Source organism: Panicum virgatum, chromosome 2N (assembly GCF_016808335.1).
Source record: "Panicum virgatum strain AP13 chromosome 2N, P.virgatum_v5, whole genome shotgun sequence".
In the NCBI taxonomy this organism is placed as follows: domain Eukaryota; kingdom Viridiplantae; phylum Streptophyta; class Magnoliopsida; order Poales; family Poaceae; genus Panicum; species Panicum virgatum.
Window position 1 is genome coordinate 15,934,210 of NC_053146.1, and position 19,889 is coordinate 15,954,098.

Consider the following 19,889-nt stretch of genomic DNA (forward strand, 5'->3'; position numbering starts at 1 on the left):
AGAAACATCATGAATTAAACTTCAGAACAAAGATAGATCACCAACTTGATATAAAGTCCAAATTACAAATACATATGCGAGGATGAACACATTTGTTCCTCAAATAAGCTTGAGAGGATGAACAAATTTGTACCTCAAACGCAGGCAGGTATAAAAAATTGTATGCATGTAAACCCAATCCAATGATGTGCAGGTGTAACAAACTGAGACAAGCAGCCAAAGAAATGCAGCAACGAGACCGTAAATAACATTAAAGAGGAATGCCTTTTGCATCTGGGATAGATTGTTTCACATAATACATGATACACAGATTAAATAAACTAAGGAAATAAACATAGTCTTGGCCATTTGTATTTACAAAGATAGCTTGGGTGGAACCACAACCACCAATGAATTTCTACAGAACTGCTATTGTTTCCATCAGTAGTGGCTTCTGTGCGTGTACCGCAGCCGCTGCCGCCTGCTTGGCACCAACGATGGATCTATGCTCCTCCCTGGATCTCGGGTACCACTATATGACCGATCCAGGAGCGTGCGACGATAGCCACGATAATTGCTGCGATGTCTAGAGTGGCTATTTGAGAAACCCTGTCGCAGTAGACTCTGCGTCCTTGGTTGCCGAATCCCCTGCCAATCTGAATTGAAGCTACGCCTATTGCTGAATGAAAGCCTCGGTAAAACTCTGTTGTTCTGTGGCAGATGCCTTTGCAAATTACGTCTTTCATCTGGCCAAATGCTAGGTGATCCTAGCGTATCATTTGGCCAAACACTTGGAGAATCAAGTCTGCTACCTGGTGATTCAACATCGTCTCGATCTGACCACCACTCTTCACTACTTTCATCACCAGAGTCTATGTCTGGGGACATGTCATCTCTAGTCTCAATAACATAATCACCAACTATTATTGCCCCAGGTATCTGGGACCTGATTGCACTAATGACGTCACCGACCTCCTGCTCACGCTCAATGCGATCCCAAGTTCTCTTCCTTGACAGATCTACATGAGCAGGATTTGTAAGCAAGTGAGCATTCCTAGCATGCTCACGCAGCTGCTCATAGGTTCCAACAAATTTACAAGAATCATGAGAGCAAGTTCTCAGCTTTCTGTCCAGATACTGCCTCACGTCACCTGCAGGGATCCAACCAGATACAGATCCTCTACAGAGAGGACATTTCACTTCAGCAGAACTTTGCATAGCATCATAACATCCCCCAATTACAATGTTTCCTTCTATAGATAAGGCTGGGTTTTCATATTCTTGATAGTTAGCAAACTCAGGTTCAGATCTAGATATTCCATCTGGGTTTTGACCATTGTTTACATTGGAACGATAAGACGCTTCATTATCAACATGCCTTCTGAGTCTTGGGCTCCTTGAACGTCTGGAAATGATATCATAGTGAGCTCTTGGTTGGACAGTTCTGATATTGGAGTTTGAAAGCACCGAATAGGTTGAGTGTGAAGCACGGACCTTACTATCACCATTCATTTTTCTGAACCGGTCAAGGCAATTAGAGTGTCGATGGCTTGTGTTACAAATGTAACATCTGCAGCCATTCTTGTATGAACTGCATATAAGTAAAACAGCATTGTGGGGTTGCTCCATACAAATAGGGCAAGAAATCCTGTCCCATTCCATATGCAGAGCAGTGCATGATGTGACTGTAGATCTGTTACTTTTCTTACTTGTCATCTTGAAACCAACTGTGTCGAATTCACTTAATCGTTAGAATTGTTGAAAAAATTTATTGTGTGAAGTTAAGAATTTAAGCAGTTTGGAGAAAAAAAAGCTGTGAACATGTTTTTATGCACTCATGGAATGATGGAAATAGTAAAACTTTTAGATATCAAAGCACATTTGCTTATCAGATTAACATTTGAGATGGTTTAGCAGGTACAAGACTACGGTTTCCAACAAATATTTTGGTTTTAAATAGAGTATTCTGCTACAAAGAGATCATGCCTTGAAAAGTATAATCATATTTCTCAGAAGATAACAAAGTATAATCCAATCAACAAAAGTAACTACATTAGGAACTGGAAACCAACAAAGAGACTGTGTAACTGCTGATAACAAACACAATACTAACAAGAGTTATGAATAGACCATGAACTATCAATTGTTCCAAAACAGGCAAAATTTTAGTAGCCAAGGAAATTTTTTCCAAAAAATCACATTAGCACTAGACACAGAAAAATAACAAAGAAAGCTGGCTGTACGAAATGGTCTTATTGAGCACATTTTTCTTTATATGAAAATAAACAAATAGGGCAACTCTTAAAACAAGAACCTATGAGATCTAATGCATAAGAATTTGTTGGTTGAACTTGTGCAAAGAAAGTTAGCACTAACCTACAAGAAGCAGTTGTATGTAATGAACACTTGAAATGGATCAAGAGCGATGATGATATTGTCACAATTTAGTCCCTGAAATAATGTGTACACTGTCAGCAATAGAGGATTATGTTACTAGCCACAATATGCAAATCAGATCCCAGTTAAAAATTGTTTTGCTCGATTATGATACCTATCTATATAACTAATGAAAGCATCCTGAAGTTGTACCAGAATCAAATACCGAAATTAACTGGACATTTACATGAATGACTGAAGTTTTCAACAATTGACCGGTTATCACATTAACCATAGAGTACGAGCAAAATCAATAATAAGTTGCCAGTCAATAAATCACTCAACACGGCCTACAGCACAATCGAATATGCCAGTCTGCAACTAGTAATCCAGCAAGCTACAAGAGGTTTTCTTATTGTGGAGATTGAACCTACTTTGTGTACAGCAAAGACAATGAAAGCACAATTTGACCCCTGAATTCGCAGATCGAACACTAAAAATCACCATCGGAATCAACGGAACCCCCCAATAATCCCCCCAACTCACGCATGACGAACCACCGAATCGGCCCCCAAATCCAAACCCCAGATCATCGAATAGCCCGCCGCCAGCCTCGACAAACCTAACCGGGACCAACGGCGCCCGATCGCCCCGGACCTAACCGCGAAACCACCCCACCGATCGATCCACCCACCTACCCGAAACGCGCCGCCGACGCGGATCGATCAGGAGCAGCAGGCGGCGAGACGGGCCGGGAGGAAACGGAGAAAACGAGGGGAAAAGGGTAGGAAATTTTAGGGGGGGGGGGGGGGGGTTGACGAGGCGAGGAGGCGGATCGGAAGCCTTTTTCTTCGCTCGATTTCTTCCGTTCTCCGCTCGCGGGACGGCCGCCGCCTGCCTCGCGGTTATATAGGCGAGGAGGGGGAGGCGTCCCTTGGTTGGATAGCTGTTGGTGGCTGCGGTTGGTTTATTTCGCGGCGCGGCTCCCATTTCCGTTCCGTTCCGGGGTCGGTCGGGTGGGCCCATGGAACACAAAACCGCTCGATAATCGCGATTATCGGTGAAATTTACCGTTACCGATGTTGACTGATATTGGTTTTCAATTGATTTTTCGATGGATTTCAATCCAAATTTCAAAAATTCAAAGAAATTTATAACTAGTGTGGAAAAAATTCTATAAAAAACTAGAGCCTCTCTATAGTCTAGAATGATGTCACATATTAAAAACAACCACCGTTTGCTTAGAAAAAAAATGTTTCCAATACTAAAGCCTGATAAATGATGCAAATCCATCGATAATCAATGCAAATCAGTTGATATTCAACAATTTTGGTTGATTTTCTATTTCCTTTCACCAACTTGACCAAATATGCATGGGGTATTTACTATATTGTTGTATATTATGCTACAAATGGATGGTTATACTGATAATTTGCAATGTAGATTAGTGTTAAATATTAGTGGTGGGAAGAAAGACTTCAATGTTGACTTGTTGTTAAATCAGTTAGGATACAATAGGCTTCAATGTTGACTATAATATGTATGCTTATACTAAAAAAACTGTCTAACTGGTTTACATAATTATTATAAAAAAGTGTCATTTATGAAAAATGGATGTTTTAAGTGCCTTTCTGTATGAATTATGGATGTGGTCATATGAGTCTGTTACCAATTTGCATAAAACTTGTGTCAATTTATGCTAATATGGACAATGTGGTTTGTATGGACTATGTACTTTTTTGTATTTATGTGCAATTTCATTTGGTGTATGCCTATTTGTGTGGTTTGCATAATTATACATAACATGGATATGTGTAATATGTATCTATAGTTTATTCTATCGTAAGCTACGTATGTATGTATAATTTACCTTATAAAATACCATACTTAACAAACCAAATAAAAATACTATAAAAATTTCTATTTTCCATCTACTAAATACATTTCTCAGCCGAATTTTCGATAAATCGACTGATTTGCATCGATTATCAATGATAAATCATTGATTATCGATATTTGAATTTGACTTTCCTTATCAGTTGATTTTAGCGATATTTCACCGATTTTCAATTGATTATCGATACCGGAGGGCACTGATAAACCATGTATCAGTGATAACGTAAACCTTGGGTGGGCCCGCCATCCTCTATTGATTATTGATTATTTTAGTCATGTATCATGATTGTTGTCCTCTTCTATTGTAGTGTCAGGTTACATGCACGCTTACATTGGTGGGCGGATGGTCCATTAATACCATTTCTTAGGGAGTTGATATATTAATCTCCAGAACCCTTCCTTCAAGTGATGGTTCAGAGAACCATCGCCTGAAGTGATACATAATTGCGCCCGGATTATTCATGATAGCTGCTCACCTTTTAGTTATGTATTATCTAGAGGTGACAAATAGTATATATCCATTATTTCGGTTTTGTGGTAGTCCTCAAAAAGGGTGAGTATGTACTTGGCGTAATGCAATACCGCCTTTGATTTAACTGTGGTTTACTACAGCAGAGAGGAAAAAAAGGGTGATAACAAACAGCCAGTCAGGACTCAGGAGCCAAGTCTCAAGTTAGACTAGAATACTCTGTACACACAAATCACAAGCTATACGTACATCAAATAATTACAGTATATGAAAGAACGAAATACCCTACAATAGTAAAGGTTGAAAAACGGCAGTCAACAAATTAGCACCAGCCACCAGCCACAGCCAAACGAATAGAATGTTGGCGACTTCCCCATTAGTATGTGGCGCAACAGCTTTTGCCGTGATGTCACAGGATCAAAGTATGAAAATGCTGAGTTAGGAAGCAATGCCAAAACATCTCTTTACAGGGAGAAGCAAGGGGCGCATGAAGGTTGATGGTTGTGCAGTTGGCATCGTCTCAGAATCTCTTTGTTGTGGAAGATGTTTCAGAAAGGATCTAACAGCCCCATCAACACCGTCTTCTGATTCAATTGCTTTTGCTAGCTCAACAGCTCGTTCTTTTACCTGTCGCCAAATAAAGTGAAATACAAATTGTAACTTTCTAGAGCTTTCACCTGTTATCCAGGAACTTCTATGCATCGTCACAAATGCTACTTCTCACAAATGGATGAGTTGTCCTTCTCAATACAGTATAAATGAAGGAGCATTTGATTACTTTCTCAATCCTAGTCTAAACTACCTACTTTTGCAAGAGGAGTGTATTGGATAATGGATAATACATGTTCTATCAACTTAGTTTTCAGTTTAATGTCGAAGTGCAGACACTAGACTGCAGGTAGCCTATGCATTATTTTCAAGCACAAGGTTGTTTATATGATCCTTAAGCTTCCCATCCTATATCTAGAATTCTAGATAATAATAAACAGTAGTTTGGTAGGAGGTTCTTTTTTGAAACAAAATAGTTTGATAGGGGTCATTAGTAGTAATAGGAACACACATATTCCAAAACCATCTTACATGGTGTGTGTTGTGACACTACATCGACATTTTTTATTAATTGCAAATTTGTGGTTTCTATGATGTGTATTAAATCCTTGCTATGCTGGGGTGCCACCATCACCACATGGGGCGGTAAACTCACAGAACTAACCTCAGGAAGCTTTTGGTACCACCTAAAACTTGCAGGGGCTAAATTAGTGCAGAAGCTGTAGGGTGGTTTATGCAAAAAAAAACCTTACAAACAGTTAATGATCAAAACACACATCAAATTTTGCATTTTAGCTCTTCAAATTAGTGAGTGCCTAGGATTCAGCAATTAGATCAAGACAGATGATTGTAAATGTTGCACAATCCCTGTAACAACATCGTTATTGCATAACTATTAGATAGATATTGTTGTATATGTCTTGTATTGAGCTTACTTGTACTCCAAGCCATATGACAATATATATATGAAAGGTCACCCCCCCCTCCAAGGGCGTGAGGTGTTTGCCAATGTCTCTACAATAACTTTGACATAAAAACAAACACCAATCAGCATTACAATGTTTACCTTTGGATCAATCATAAATTTGATTGCATCAACCAGTGAATTCAATTGTAATTGCTCCACAGGTACAGGTGGTGCTCCCAATCCTCTGGCATGCACCATGCTGCCCCAAAAGAATTGATCACCAAAGAATGGGATGATGGTAGTGGGACACTGCAAATTAGTGGTAATAAACATCAGAAGGAGAACACACACATATTATCATGGCAAATTAGTGGCAATTAGAGAGAGGGAGGGAGTACCGCAGCTTTAAGACCCGCTGCAGTGGTTCCTGCACCACCATGGTGTACCTGAAAAGGACAAGATGACTGCATTATTTAAACAGTGTCATATCATAGCACATAAGAAAAGCAGAACTATTTCATAGGTAAAAAAAATAAAGGAAATGTCAAGCACTTTCACTGTCACATGGCATAAATTATTTCAGTCCCAAGTGCGCAAAAATATAAGGAACATTTGACTACCTCTGTGGCTCCGTCGAATTAAATGACCAGAATCCCGTCCATTTCAATCGGATTTTAATCTTTGTGCAATCCCCGATTTTTTGAAAAGCTTGTAATCCCCGATTCAACACATTATTTCCAACTTCTTTTAAATTTGTCTAGAATGCTAAATATGTACTGTACGCATGGTGTTCTTGTGAGGGGGGGGGGGGGGGAGGCTTTAGAGCCTCTCCCGTGTCCATTGTACATTTTGTACTTCTTAATGACATGAGACACAGCTCCTGTGTCGTTCGAGAAAAGAAAGAATGCCAAATATGAATTCCAACAGAACATAACCTAATGCCCTAACATGTAACAAGGAAGGATTCATGTGCGTGTCCTTTATATACATGATCTGCAAACAGCAAAGCTCATCACTAATCCTTCCCCAGATTCATCTGCGTAAGCTTTGCTTCATGTTAAACCACCATTCTTGATTTTGGCAAATAAACATCCTGGAAAGTGCTAGATAGAATAACCGACAGCCTTGTATTTCCATGAGCTAGGGTACATATACAAGATATGGGCCGAATGGGCCATATGGCATATTGGGCCAAAGACTATATGCAAGCCTATATACATATTAACATCCCCCCTCAAACTAAAGGTGGCTGTAAGGAATCTAAGTCAGACACATTTAGTTTGAGTACATGAAAATGATGTTGATCCCGAGTTTGAGCTTTGGTGAAGAAATCTGCTAGCTGTAGTTCAGACGGTGTATACTGAAGATCCACAACAGATTGTTGGCAATGGGACCGTATGAAGGAGGCATCAACACCAATATGCTTAGTGAGCTCATGCTTGATAGGATTGTTGGCAATCTGAATAGCACTAGTGTTGTCACAGCGGAGAATGGTAGGATCAGCACAAGTAACCCCAAAATCAGCCAGCAGCCAACGTAGCCAAATAATTTCTGCTGTCGTTGTAGCAAGAGCTCTTAATTCAGCTTCAGCACTAGAGCGAGAAATAGCAGTTTGTCGCTTGGACTTCCATGAAATGGGCGAGCCACCAAGAAAAATGCAGTAACCAGTAACGGATCGACGATCAACATGTTCACTGGCCCAAGTAGCATCAGAATAAGCATGAAGTGTAGGTTGACTTGATGTGGCATAGAAGAGTCGGCGGGACATTGTCCCCCTCAGGTACCGCAAAACCCGAATCAAATGAGCATAGTGGACTGTGGTGGGTGCACTCACAAATTGAGTGAGAATATGAACTGCATAGGCAATGTCTGGTCTGGTGGCAGTGAGATAGACAAGATTACCAACAAGATGGCGGTACCTGGTCGGATCAGCAAGAGGAAGACCATCCGATGGCTTCAAATGAAGGTGAAGTTCCATAGGGGTAGCAGCAGTCCGAGTGTCAGTGAGACCAGAATGAGCAAGTAGATCTTGAATATACTTGGACTGAGAGAGATAATAGCCAGCAGCAGTTGATTCAATCTCAATGCCAAGAAAATAGCTGAGAGAGCCCAAGTCAGACATCATGAATTGGTCACAAAGACGGTCTTTAACAAAGGCAATATATTCTGGATCATCTCCGGTGATCAACATATCATCAACATAAAGTAGAATTAAAGTGCGACCACGTGAAGAGGTGTGAACGAACAGAGCTGGATCATGGTCACTAGGAGTGAAACCTGCAGCACTAACAACCGAACTGAACCTCTCAAACCAGGCCCGGGGTGCTTGCTTGAGGCCATAAAGAGCACGCCGAAGATGACAAATATATCCAGGAGGAATCTCAACCCCTGGTGGTGGATGCATATAAACGTCCTCTTGCAAATCACCATGAAGAAAGGCATTCTTAACATCCATTTGAGAGATGGTCCATGACCGAGCAGCAACAACAGCAATAAGAGTACGAACTGTAGTCATATGAGCAACAGGAGCAAATGTCTCCTCATAATCACGACCATACGACTGTTGGAAACCCCGAGCAACAAGACGAGCTTTATGCCTCTCAATAGAGCCATCAGCTTTGGTTTTAACCTTGTATACCCACTTGCAGGTGATAGGAACAACATTAGGAGGCAATGGAACAACCTCCCAAGTACCCGTGCGGTGTAAGGCATGAAGTTCAGCAGACATGGCATCTTGCCAAACAGGGAGGTGAACTGCTTCCTGATAAGAAGAAGGCTCACAAACAGCACCAGCAGTGGGAAAACCATATCGATCAGGAACATGAATATCAGAACGATCCCTGAGGTCATAAAGCGGTGTGGGGATAGGAGAAGCATCGTCTAAGGTAGGGCTGGAGGTAGGAGAAGGAACACGAGGACGACGACTATAGTGGAAAGGAAAAGGAGTAACAGATGAAGGTGGGGACCGTGATGGTGGAGGTGTTGGATCAGGTGGTGGCTGTAGTACATGTGGAACAGCAGATGAGTCAGAAGGAAGAGGTGGAACCATGTCGACAGAGGAAGTTGGTGGGGAAGGAGAGATAGGTGGGAGGAAGAGGAAAGAAAGGTGCTCAACAGATTTCGATGATGTAGGAGTGGAAGAGTGAAAATATGGCTTGTTTTCAAGAAAAGAGACATCACGAGAAAAACGAATACGACGAGCTGAGGGATCATAACAACGATAGCCTTTATGTTCAAGACTGTAACCAAGAAAAACGCACTCAATGGATTGAGCTGTCAGTTTGGTGCATTCACGGGATGGTAGAAGAACATAACATGTGCAGCCAAAAACACGAAGATGATCATATCCAGGAGGTGAGCCATGCAATACTTCTCCAGGGCATTTACCCTGAAGACGAGATGATGGTTGAAGATTGATGAGGTAGACAGCAGTAGATACAGCTTCAGCCCAAAAATGAGGGGGCACAAAAGAGGAAATGAGAAGAGTTCGTGCAGTTTCAACAATATGACGATGCTTGCGCTCAGCAACACCATTTTGAGCATGAGCACCAGGGCAAGAGAGTTGAGGCAGAGTTCCCTCAGAAGAAAGAAACTGACGAAAAACTGTGGAAAGATACTCCCCCCCTGAATCAGAACGAAAAATACGAACAGGAGAAGAAAATTGAGTATGGACCATTTGAGCAAAAGTTTTATAAATGGACAACAGTTCAGAACGGTGCTTCATGAAATAAATCCATGTATAGCGCGAGTAGTCATCAATAAAAATGACATAGTATTTGTGACCGCCTTTGGAAACAAAAGGAGCAGGGCCCCATACATCCGAGTGTACAAGAGCAAAAGGTTGAGTAGTTTTGGAGCTACTAGAGGGATATGGGAGCTGAATCTGTTTCCCTAACTTACAACCATTACATTCAAAAGAAGGATCAATATGTACATGACCTAGAACACCCTGCTTGACTAAGGCAGACAAACATGAGCCACACAAGTGACCTAAGCGATGATGCCATTGAGGAAAAGTAGCTGCAACAAAAGCTGATGACGATGATGTGACGGAAGACAATGGTGATGCAGGGGTTGGCAATCGAAGATGATCAAGGATGTAAAGGCCCGAGGAGCTCTTAAGGCGATGGCCAGTACCAAGAAGAGCTCGGGTTCGACGATCCTGAATAAAACAAGAGGTGTCATCAAAACCAATGACACAATTCAGATCAGCAAGTTGCCCAACAGAAATCAGATTCATGGAAAGTTTTGGGACAAGAGAAACATCAGAGACATTGAACTGAGAAGTGACAAGATTTCCTTGATGAGTAACTGTGCAAAAGGTACCATCAGCAGTTTGAACAGAACGAGGATGAGAGATAGGCTGACAAGAATCCAACTGAGAGAAATTGGAAGTCATATGAAAAGAAGCTCCAGAATCCAACACCCAAAAATTAGTACCTAGATGTGATGGAGAGGACAAGGAACTAGCTGACATGTATGCACTGACAGGAGCAGAGATGGTACTGCTGGACTGCTGTTGGAACTGAGGTGCTGATTGCTGGTGTGCTGCCGCTGGGAATTGAGATGCTGCTGTTTGTGTGCCAGAAGAGGTTGTTCCCCGGCGTGAGGCAGAACGCTTGGCTCTCATTTCAGCCAGGAGGTGAGGATACTTCTTGAAACACCGTTCATCAGGATGATTTGTCCTGCCACAATGTCTGCAAGGAGTCTTTTTAGAAGAGGCTGCTGCTGCAACTTCAGTAAACAGGGGAGGAACACCTAGCACTGAATGCTGAGACACTGGTGAATTTGAAGTAAGAGTCTTAAGACGTGTCTCCTCAGCCAGGAGAGCAGATAATGTCTCAGACAGTGTAGGCAGAGTAGGTCGCCCCAAAAGCTGAACACGAATGGGTTCAAACTCGGATCGCAAACCCATCACAAAGTCAAACATAGTATTTTCCTGATCATACTTGTCTCTGGCAGTCCAAGAGGAGACACAATCCGTGCATAAGGACGAAGGCTTGGGGACCATGGATGCAAGCTGGCTTGACAGCTTAGTAAAGGCAATGTAATACTCCTCAATTTCCATGTCCTGCTGTTGAAGATGATGAAGATTCTGACGAAGTGAATAGCGAAGGGCTGAGCTGCTTTGTTGATAGCGACCTTGCAGGTAGTTCCACATTGCTTTTGCAGTATTATAATCCTCAAGACATAAGCGAATGCTCAGATCAGTATTCAGACAGATAGCTGCCATTACCCGATCATCTTGAAGACTCCAATCTTGGGCCGCTTTATCATTAACAGCAGCCACTGGGGGTTCATCAGTAAGATGTGAGGCAAGACCGACAGATCGAAGGAGCATCTTGAAAGAGAAAGCCCAATCTCTGTAATTTTGACCAGTGAGCTTCACATCCATAACGAGTGCACCAATGGGAACAGAGGCAGGGGAGGCCATAACAGCAGCAGAGGCGGCGTGTAGCACAGCAACGTGCAGCACAACAGAGGCAGAGGAGGTCAGGGACCTGCAGTGTCCTCGAAGAGCCCGACGAGGTAGGCCTCCGCGGCCTCCTGCAGCGCGGCGACGGCGGAGGATTGGAACCGGAGGTCGGTCTTGAAGTCCTGCGGCGTTCGAAGGGGAGCTTGCGGATGAGCAGCTCCGTGCTCTTCTGGTACTTGCGGATCTGGCGGAGCGCGACGGTGCCCGGGCGGAAGCGGTGCGGCTTCTTCACGCCGCCGGTCGCCGGAGCCGCGCGTCCGCGGCGGGCGGAGCGGCGCGTCCTTGACGGGCGGGCGGCGGACGGGAGGGCAGCGACAGGCAGCGGAAGAGGAGGACAGAAAGGACGTCGCCAACGAGGAGGACGATGAGGCGAGCAGAGATGGTGGATCTGGGTGGTGGAGGTGGCGGTGGCAGCGGCCTCGCCGGGGAGGACCGGAGGAGGCGACGACGACAGCAGGCTCGTCAGGGAGGAGGCGGCGGCGGCGGAGGATTGAGAACCATGCTCGATACCATGCTAGATAGAATAACCGACAGCCTTGTATTTCCATGAGCTAGGGTACATATACAAGATATGGGCCGAATGGGCCATATGGCATATTGGGCCAAAGACTATATGCAAGCCTATATACATATTAACAGAAAGAACAAGCCTTACCACTGCCTTGCATTGCAAAAAGAGCCAATCATGTGGAATGTTGTCAAGTACATATACAAAATCCTTTGATTCTTCCACTAGAAGAAAAAAAACATATAGTTAGACATGCAAAGATATGAAACTGTGGAACAAGCTAATATATCAAAAGCCAAGGAACTATTATAACTTACAATTTCCAAGTCCACCCCAACCCTTATTAATGATTCCTCTCTGTCCAGTAATTTCTAGTGCTTCCACAATGATTTTTGTCAACTTATCTGGTTCTGGAATCGGCTGGAAATACGGAGTCATCAGTAACAAACCAGAAGTGACAAAAAACATGTAGCAATAATTATCCGCAAGGCCAAAGTGTCACAAGATAATTGAAACAAAATAATAACGAGATTTTCTCTTGACATGGAGTAAATAATGATTCCTGGTAGGTATTGTACAGCAACAAATATCCATGAATATCATGGACACAAAAAAATTAATCTCAGTTTCAACTAAGTAGATGAGGTTTGACTTTATCAGTCAAGTTGCCAAAACCTAGACATGTCTGAAAGTGATGGAATGTCTTCTAAGGTTAAACTTCATCTCGGGAATTCAAAGAAACTCAGCTTAACAGCAATACAAGGATATCAAGGTCTAACTTCATGAAACATACTCAGCTAATCAGCTTATAAGAACATAAAGGTTTTAAGTCATTTATTTTCAATCTATATGTCACCGAAAGATATGTTTTTATGTGGTACAACAATTGTAACCGATTCTATTAGCAAGGTGTATCAATCTTCAACTTCTAAAATGTCACCAAAAACTGTACAGTTGTCAAAAATGCCATCAATGGTGAGGCTGAGTGGCTGATATACCTACCTACCATGCTTGATCCTACATAGAAACATCCAGTGGCATTTCCAAACCTTAAAACTGTGTGGTCCAATTTTAAGGTTTATGAAGTGAATGTGAGCACATCTTGTTTCTTTCACAATATTTTGTTACAAGTCAGCTAAACCTCCAACACAAATTTCCATCCGTTCCACACAATCTAAAGAACTACAAATGGGTGAACATTGAATAACTAGTATAAAAAAATAAATCATTCATCCAAATAGAAACATAAAGAGCTTAAGCACAATTGTGACTTGCAGCAGATAGTAAAAAAATTGAAAGCAGTAAAATACATTAATTTTAAGAACTAAATAAAAACTTACAAGGCTACCAAAACCGATATAAATAGGCTTTTCACCGCTGCCAAGCCACGTCAAAAGTGGCTCAGGGGGCTCATAATTTGAAGCAAGATCAAGGAAGCAAAATCCAACAACGTCAATTTTAGGTCCCCAGTCTGAAAAAAAAGGAGCAGGTCAAAATTTAAGCATATAAAAAAGATCAGTTAATATTAAAGTAAGAACTAACAAGTTCCTGCCCAAATTTAGTTCCTGAAACTGACAGATGTTTTTACAGATATTCATGGGAGTTCATTGAATACAAAATAAACAGCGAGCAGGCTTGTTTTGATGGTCAAGCTGCATGACTATTTCAAATTCTTGTTAAATTTTGATTGGTGTCTTATCAGAGGACAAGATTCAGACCTTTTGGTTTGGGGACAAGGTAAGGGCTCCAGATATATGCATGAGGAATGTCATTTGAATAAGCATGTGTACCACTTAGGTAAGTAACTGGTCTTAATTTCAGCTTCCTTTTTCGGAGATCATTTATCATATCCCTTATGCCAAGCCAGACAAAAGAGTCAACAATCTGGTATGAGAGCTGCAACCAAAGATTCAACGAGTGGATAATGGGTACCAGATAATAATTGTCTCTAAAGAAAGAGTGAGGAAGCCCATCAAAAGATAGAATGTCTGCTCGTAGCAGCTCTATCATATTATAAAGTAATTTCCCTACTTCAATACAAGAATTTTTTGAAGTTAGAAACTAGAGACATGCAATACCAATGTTTAGAAAAAAGAAAGAAGTTTGGAGTGGAGTAGAGTTTTATCAATGCAATGGTTTCCAAAACTACAAGTTTTATAGTATCCAAACATCCCATAGTTCTCCAAAATAAAATTATTTTGCAAAACCACAGATTTTTTTTTCATCCAAACAGGGCCTAAGGCTTTTATGAAATACTTAGTTTTTGTTAAAATATACAATTTTACAAAACATCTTTGAATGTAGAAGCTTAAGACTAAAGGGAACTAAATACTGATAGCTTGATAAATTTCCCAAGTTCATCTATATTCGGTGGCAAATCAAAATGTAGTTTAACACCTAAATGTAGTGAGGGTGCAGTTACTTGCAGAAATACTGTGTAAACAAGACAGGCTTAGTGCTTGAACATGCTAACCTTACACGAGCACATGATCCTAAACAGGAAGGTTACCCAATTGAATCCTTTGCTTTTCACCCATATTCACGAATTAGTATGAATGGAAATTTACAAATATGACTTGTCTAAAGAGATAGTTTTTGGATAGGAGCGCTTGGAAACTAGCAATCAATGTGCCTGAACCGTGACCTTTGTTTCTTTTGGGTTTCATCTCTAGCCTACCCCAACTTGCTTGGGAAAGAAGGCTATGTTGTTGTTGTATGGATCTGAACATATGAAACAACATAAACTTACTCTATATCCTGCAGATTGCTTCACACGTGAGAAAGGATGTGGAAATTCACAGGTAGGCCTGGCAATAAAAGAAAGATCATCAATAACATGCTTGAAATTAAAACCTAGGCCTTGCTTGGTTCATGTCAAACTTTGGCTAACAAAAATTTCACTTGCAAAATTTTTGGCCAAGGTCTTGCTTGCTAACATTAGGACAACAGCTGGCAAAAAAAAATACACACATAGGAAAGGAGCAAATGGGCATGGGCTTGCCACAATTTTGGCAACCATCCGCACTAACCACATGGATGCCAAAACTGTTGGGGATAGCCAAATTTTAGCAAGGCGAGTTTGGTCATAAAGCAAAAATGTTAAATATCTTAATATCCAGGAGAAAAACAAACTGGAGGCCACGCATATTCAGAGGGAGGGAGGGAGGGAGAGAGAGGGAGCACTCACGTCCAAGGCATTGTGAAAATTATGTGAATTGGTATATTGAGAGCCTCTGCCACATGTACATGTCCTGAAGAAGCACTAGTTTAGGTCAGCAGTTGAAGTACGTAACAAATAAAATGCTCTAAGGTGGGAAGGTCATTCCCTCAAAGCCAAAACCAGGGACTGTAACCTTGCATAGCTATAAGTGCAAGAAATCGAAATGGAAATAATATAAATAGGAACAAAAAAATATTACCATATGCTGCTGGATTAGCTATTATAGCATCTGCACTGAAAGAAATGCCAGTATCAATGTCTGGATCCTTGCAAGCAGGAAGCAAGGAGAATATGATGTCCCTAATCTGCTTGCGCTGGATCGGAATTTCTGATGGATTTGCGGGCAAGAATCCTTTATTCTTAACCATGTCTGCTCAAATTACCAACCCTGTACTGTTATGCAAGATCTATTTATAGCAAACTGCAAGGTGAAAGTGCAAAAACAGTAAGAATATATTCACATACATCCAGCAAGAACTTTTGGATCTCCACCAAGGGGATAAAACTCCAGTCCAGTAGCCATCACAAAATCCTTGAAGTTGGCATGGGTTGCTAGTCTAACACGATGACCATAGTCCTGCCAACAGAAATAAATGTTACTCCACCTTGAACATAACATAAAAATATCAAGCACTTTGCAGTTCTATTTGGTGAAAGTCCGAAATCAATAATTAGTGCGGTGCCCTCCTTGTACTGTACTGGACCCTTGAATATTTGCTGCCAGTGAACCATAACACACGCACAGCAATAACATTGTACAGTCTATTTGATTATTTTTCTCAAATATGCAGTAGAGCGGCTGCCACAATTTCAGATCCTACATTTGATTATGACATGCTCTAAATTCTAGCTAGCTTATTCATCATATGAAAAATAGGGCCAGATACTCATCCTCTTAATGCACATCTCATAAGCAGCATGAATCAATATAAGTTCTAGTGGAAGAATCATGAAATATCACAAGAAAGTAATAGCATACCAACCTGCAACCGTTTTCCTATAGCTATGAATGGCTGCACATCTCCTCTCGTACCAACAATCAGCATAACAATTTGCATAGGTGGCATGTGCTGCAGATCTGAGTCCAACGGTTCCCCACCGAAAGCCACACTGTGGTTATCCTCTGATGGAAGATCAAGTGATGCAGCCTCAAGATTGGTGGGGATATCAACAACTACGGTTCCATCATCCTTCAATGTAGCCATTCGACTAAACAATTTCAGCTGCAATGAAAAGAAACAGGGATGCAACCAGTACAATCAGTCATTCGTTTACGAAACAACAACATAATGGAAGCAATAGGAGGCTGATAATTAATTATGAGAACTGAAAAGCCACAAGCAACATTAGCGGTGCTAGAAACTAGTTCAAGTTGCTAGAAATTCTGCAATGAGTACAGCAGTCCACACTGCTTAGATTTTTGCTATGCTCATAGTACAGTACAGTTTCTTTTCCTTAGAAAAACATTTGCATGTTTCAGTGCCAAAAGAAAAAAGACACACATATATTTGTCACACATGCAACAGTAATGAAGGAAAACGGCACTTTCTAGCAAAGATAGACTGGAAAAGTTGGAAGAGTAAAACTCAATCCCTTACATCATGTGTTGGTTACAGTTATAGCGTCCTCTAGAATCCTAGCTGGGTCTGGTTCATAAGACAAGAGTCCGGATCCTAGAATGTTTTCTAGCCTTAGCACAATACATCATCCAACAAAGATGACAGATCAACTTACCTTCTTTTTTATGGATATCTTCTTATCCAATATGGGATAGGTTTTTTTGGCACCTTCAGGCCTAGATCTTTCAGAATTAGACAGCTCTGAGGATGTCTTAGAGCATTCAGTATTGTCCATCTCGCTGGAGCTTGTACCCTCATCTTGTGGGAAACAATTATTCGACACTAGAAGAACAAAATTTCAAACAGTTACACGACCAATAAAGTTGAGCTTCTTCAAAGTACTTGCATACATAGAATGTAGCTAAAAAGTTCAAATGAAATGAACAAATCCAACCTAGATCACCAGACAAGAAGTTAAGAACCAATAACAAATTGAACAGCTCGCGAAGCTAACGTACTGTTTGTCCTGATCTCTTTACTTTGCAATTGACTACTGTTTGTCTATCAAATTATAGTATTGAATGAATGAATATCCTATTTCATTCTTTGTAGCCGTATTTTTATAATGGGAGAAAATTGAAGGCAAAAAACAAGCATTACAATCAGGTAAATGACGCATCACATAACTGCAAATTAAAAGGTTAATATATACGACCACGATGAACTACTTTGAACAGAGGAACTACTCAAGAGTCAGATCAGAGTGCCTCACAGGAATCTCACAAGTATGTGGTGCTCCTATTTAGTGTTGATCACTAGAAGAGAATGGTGTAATGGCCAAAAAACGAAAAAAAAAGAAAACCTGTCATTTTAAGTCTGTGAGGACCATGCAGGAAAATGTCGAAGTCACAAACACTGTGCAGTCAAAGGAATCAGGGGACCATGCAGGAAAATTCCCCTGCACCCAGAATCTATCCACCTGTACCAGTGTACCAGTTTGCTTTTTGTTCGCCACAGAAATAACAAGGGCACCCAAAAAAAATCAAAACAAAAGCTGCTGCTCCCCCAACGTCATCTGGTTTCCGTTTCTCCCCCCATTCTCCTACCTTTCAGGTCGGCAAACCTCAAGGCGACAGTATTAGCCAAAACCCAGCAGCAACCTCGTATAAACCCTAACGCCCGCCTTCCAAAATTGACAACTCCAAAACCCCAGGCCAAGGTTTCGCGCAACAATGCCGCACCGATACGCCTCCGTTACCAAATATTATGAGTCAAAAGAGAAAAAATTACGGATCAAATCGGTTTCATAATCCGCCGCCGCTATCATCATAGACACAGAATTCTAGCTAAGGGTCGACGAGACGAAGAGGACTAGTGGAAACTCCCAGAAGCGTCGGGCGGCGTATTGGAAGAGGCACCAAGGGGGCTCACCGGACGAGGAGCCGACGCCCCCAGCGCCGGCGCCGGCGCCGCTGGCTTCCTCCATCGGCCGCGGCAAAGGCTTCTGGAAGCTTCCACACCTCCCTCCCGAGAGGAAGAGGCCTCCTGCGGAGACCAGAACCTCCCACGTGGGCCAGCCAGGCGATGCGAGAGTGGGAGAGGAAACGGGGAGGCTTCTCCTGGAAGGAAGACGACGAAGGCCACCGGGGGCCGGGTAGGGGGCACGTGGCGCGATCTGGGAGCGGAGACGTGCGCGCCAGGTGCCGGCCGACGGTCGTGATCCGCGGGGAGACCGGGTCAGCGCGGTGGTGGCCGATTGGCGTTGAGAGCGGTTGAGCGGCCGTCCGTTGCCGAGACGGCGAGAGACCGCGGAGCCGGCTGGAGGGAAGTCAACGTCGTACCTCTGCTGGTAGCCCGCGCCGTGCGCGACAAGCCGCGCCCACGTCACCGACCGTGCGTGCGGTGTGCCAAAGCGTAGAATTTCATCTGTGAACTTGTGGGATTTGTGCACGTTTTGTTCACGTTCACGGTAATCGAAGTCCTAAATAAAATTTAGCACACGAGAAAATGAGAGCAACTGGCGTCCATTTCAGAAATTTTAAAAGGCGTGAGCTTATCCTAGTCTAAAGCACTGAAATCGTAGCATGGAAGTCTGAAATTTAAAGTTGTGTACACGTACGGCCGTTAAAAGATGAATCCCAAAACGAAGTCAAATGGGTATTTGCACGTTGCAAGTCTGGAATGTCCTTTTCCAAACTTCTGAGCTAGGATTTCAAATCCAAAATTGACTGATTGAGGGCTTGAAATTTGAAGTTTTTGCGTTCAGTTTGAACGTTTTCTATGGAGGACTAAAAGCCCCCGAGCTCCTTCCTCATTACTAGAATAAAAATTGTTCTTGACACCTACCATTCAAATGGGACCATCCCACCTTAAAATTAATTTCTTAATTATTAGGGCTTTTTTTATACTTGCCACACATGTACAGTTTGGAGCAACCAAGCCTCAAACTCTATTTTCTCTCACACTATATCAGCATCAGTCACCAGCAGTACTTTTCCCTCTCACAACAAATAAGCACCAATCACAGCTAGTCGTGCAGAGTTAATTGCATTTTCTTAGCTCTTGGTTAGCTAGAGTTTATCCGCTCAATATCGCAAAATTTCTTGCACTTTTAGAATCATCGGTCATGTTTTTCTTACAATTCAATCCAGTCTATGTTATTTTCCATCATCATTCACTCTTTATATTTTCTTCAATTGTGCCAACGACAAATCCAACGTTATTCAACATCAGATATATTCCATCATCAAAATAACAAGCATGTTGGTAGCAGTTTTGCTACGTTAGTGATCCCGAAGGGCCGAAGCTCAATAGTCAATAGACAACAATAACACAGGTGATGTGCTGATCGTATGAAAATTCATCCGAGATCCAATAAAAATACCAGTTAAGCTATTAAGGCCACTAAGGATGTAAATAGTACGGATATTTCCTGACCGTATTTGAATTC

The 19,889-nt window shown here is 41.9% G+C and overlaps 2 protein-coding genes across 9 annotated transcripts; both read right to left on the reverse strand.

The window, feature by feature from the left end:
• Nucleotides 1–225: 225 nt before the first annotated feature.
• On the reverse strand, nucleotides 226–3,266 carry LOC120659859. Of its 8 annotated transcripts, none has more exons than XM_039938122.1 (4): nucleotides 3,054–3,263; nucleotides 2,356–2,430; nucleotides 1,474–1,706; nucleotides 226–1,384 (listed from the first exon to the last, which is right to left on the reverse strand). In XM_039938122.1, exons 3-4 carry the CDS (start codon nucleotides 1,485–1,487, stop codon nucleotides 421–423), a joined length of 978 nt encoding a protein of 325 aa, XP_039794056.1. In that variant the 5' UTR covers nucleotides 1,488–1,706; nucleotides 2,356–2,430; nucleotides 3,054–3,263; the 3' UTR covers nucleotides 226–420. The 8 variants fall into 8 exon arrangements, with proteins under 8 accessions (XP_039794056.1, XP_039794057.1, XP_039794053.1 ...); XM_039938123.1 differs by having other exon boundaries at nucleotides 1,474–1,570; nucleotides 3,054–3,259; XM_039938119.1 differs by having other exon boundaries at nucleotides 226–1,570; nucleotides 3,054–3,266.
• Nucleotides 3,267–4,837: 1,571 nt separating this feature from the next.
• On the reverse strand, nucleotides 4,838–18,545 carry LOC120659858 (sterol 3-beta-glucosyltransferase UGT80A2-like). The gene is made up of 14 exons (XM_039938115.1): nucleotides 18,371–18,545; nucleotides 17,115–17,281; nucleotides 16,364–16,603; nucleotides 15,846–15,957; nucleotides 15,580–15,750; nucleotides 15,348–15,411; nucleotides 14,910–14,967; nucleotides 13,879–14,056; nucleotides 13,501–13,631; nucleotides 12,478–12,580; nucleotides 12,308–12,384; nucleotides 6,575–6,622; nucleotides 6,336–6,485; nucleotides 4,838–5,347 (listed from the first exon to the last, which is right to left on the reverse strand). The coding sequence occupies exons 1-14, from the start codon at nucleotides 18,423–18,425 to the stop codon at nucleotides 5,159–5,161; spliced, it is 1,743 nt and encodes a 580-aa protein (XP_039794049.1). The 5' UTR covers nucleotides 18,426–18,545; the 3' UTR covers nucleotides 4,838–5,158.
• Nucleotides 18,546–19,889: the final 1,344 nt, after the last annotated feature.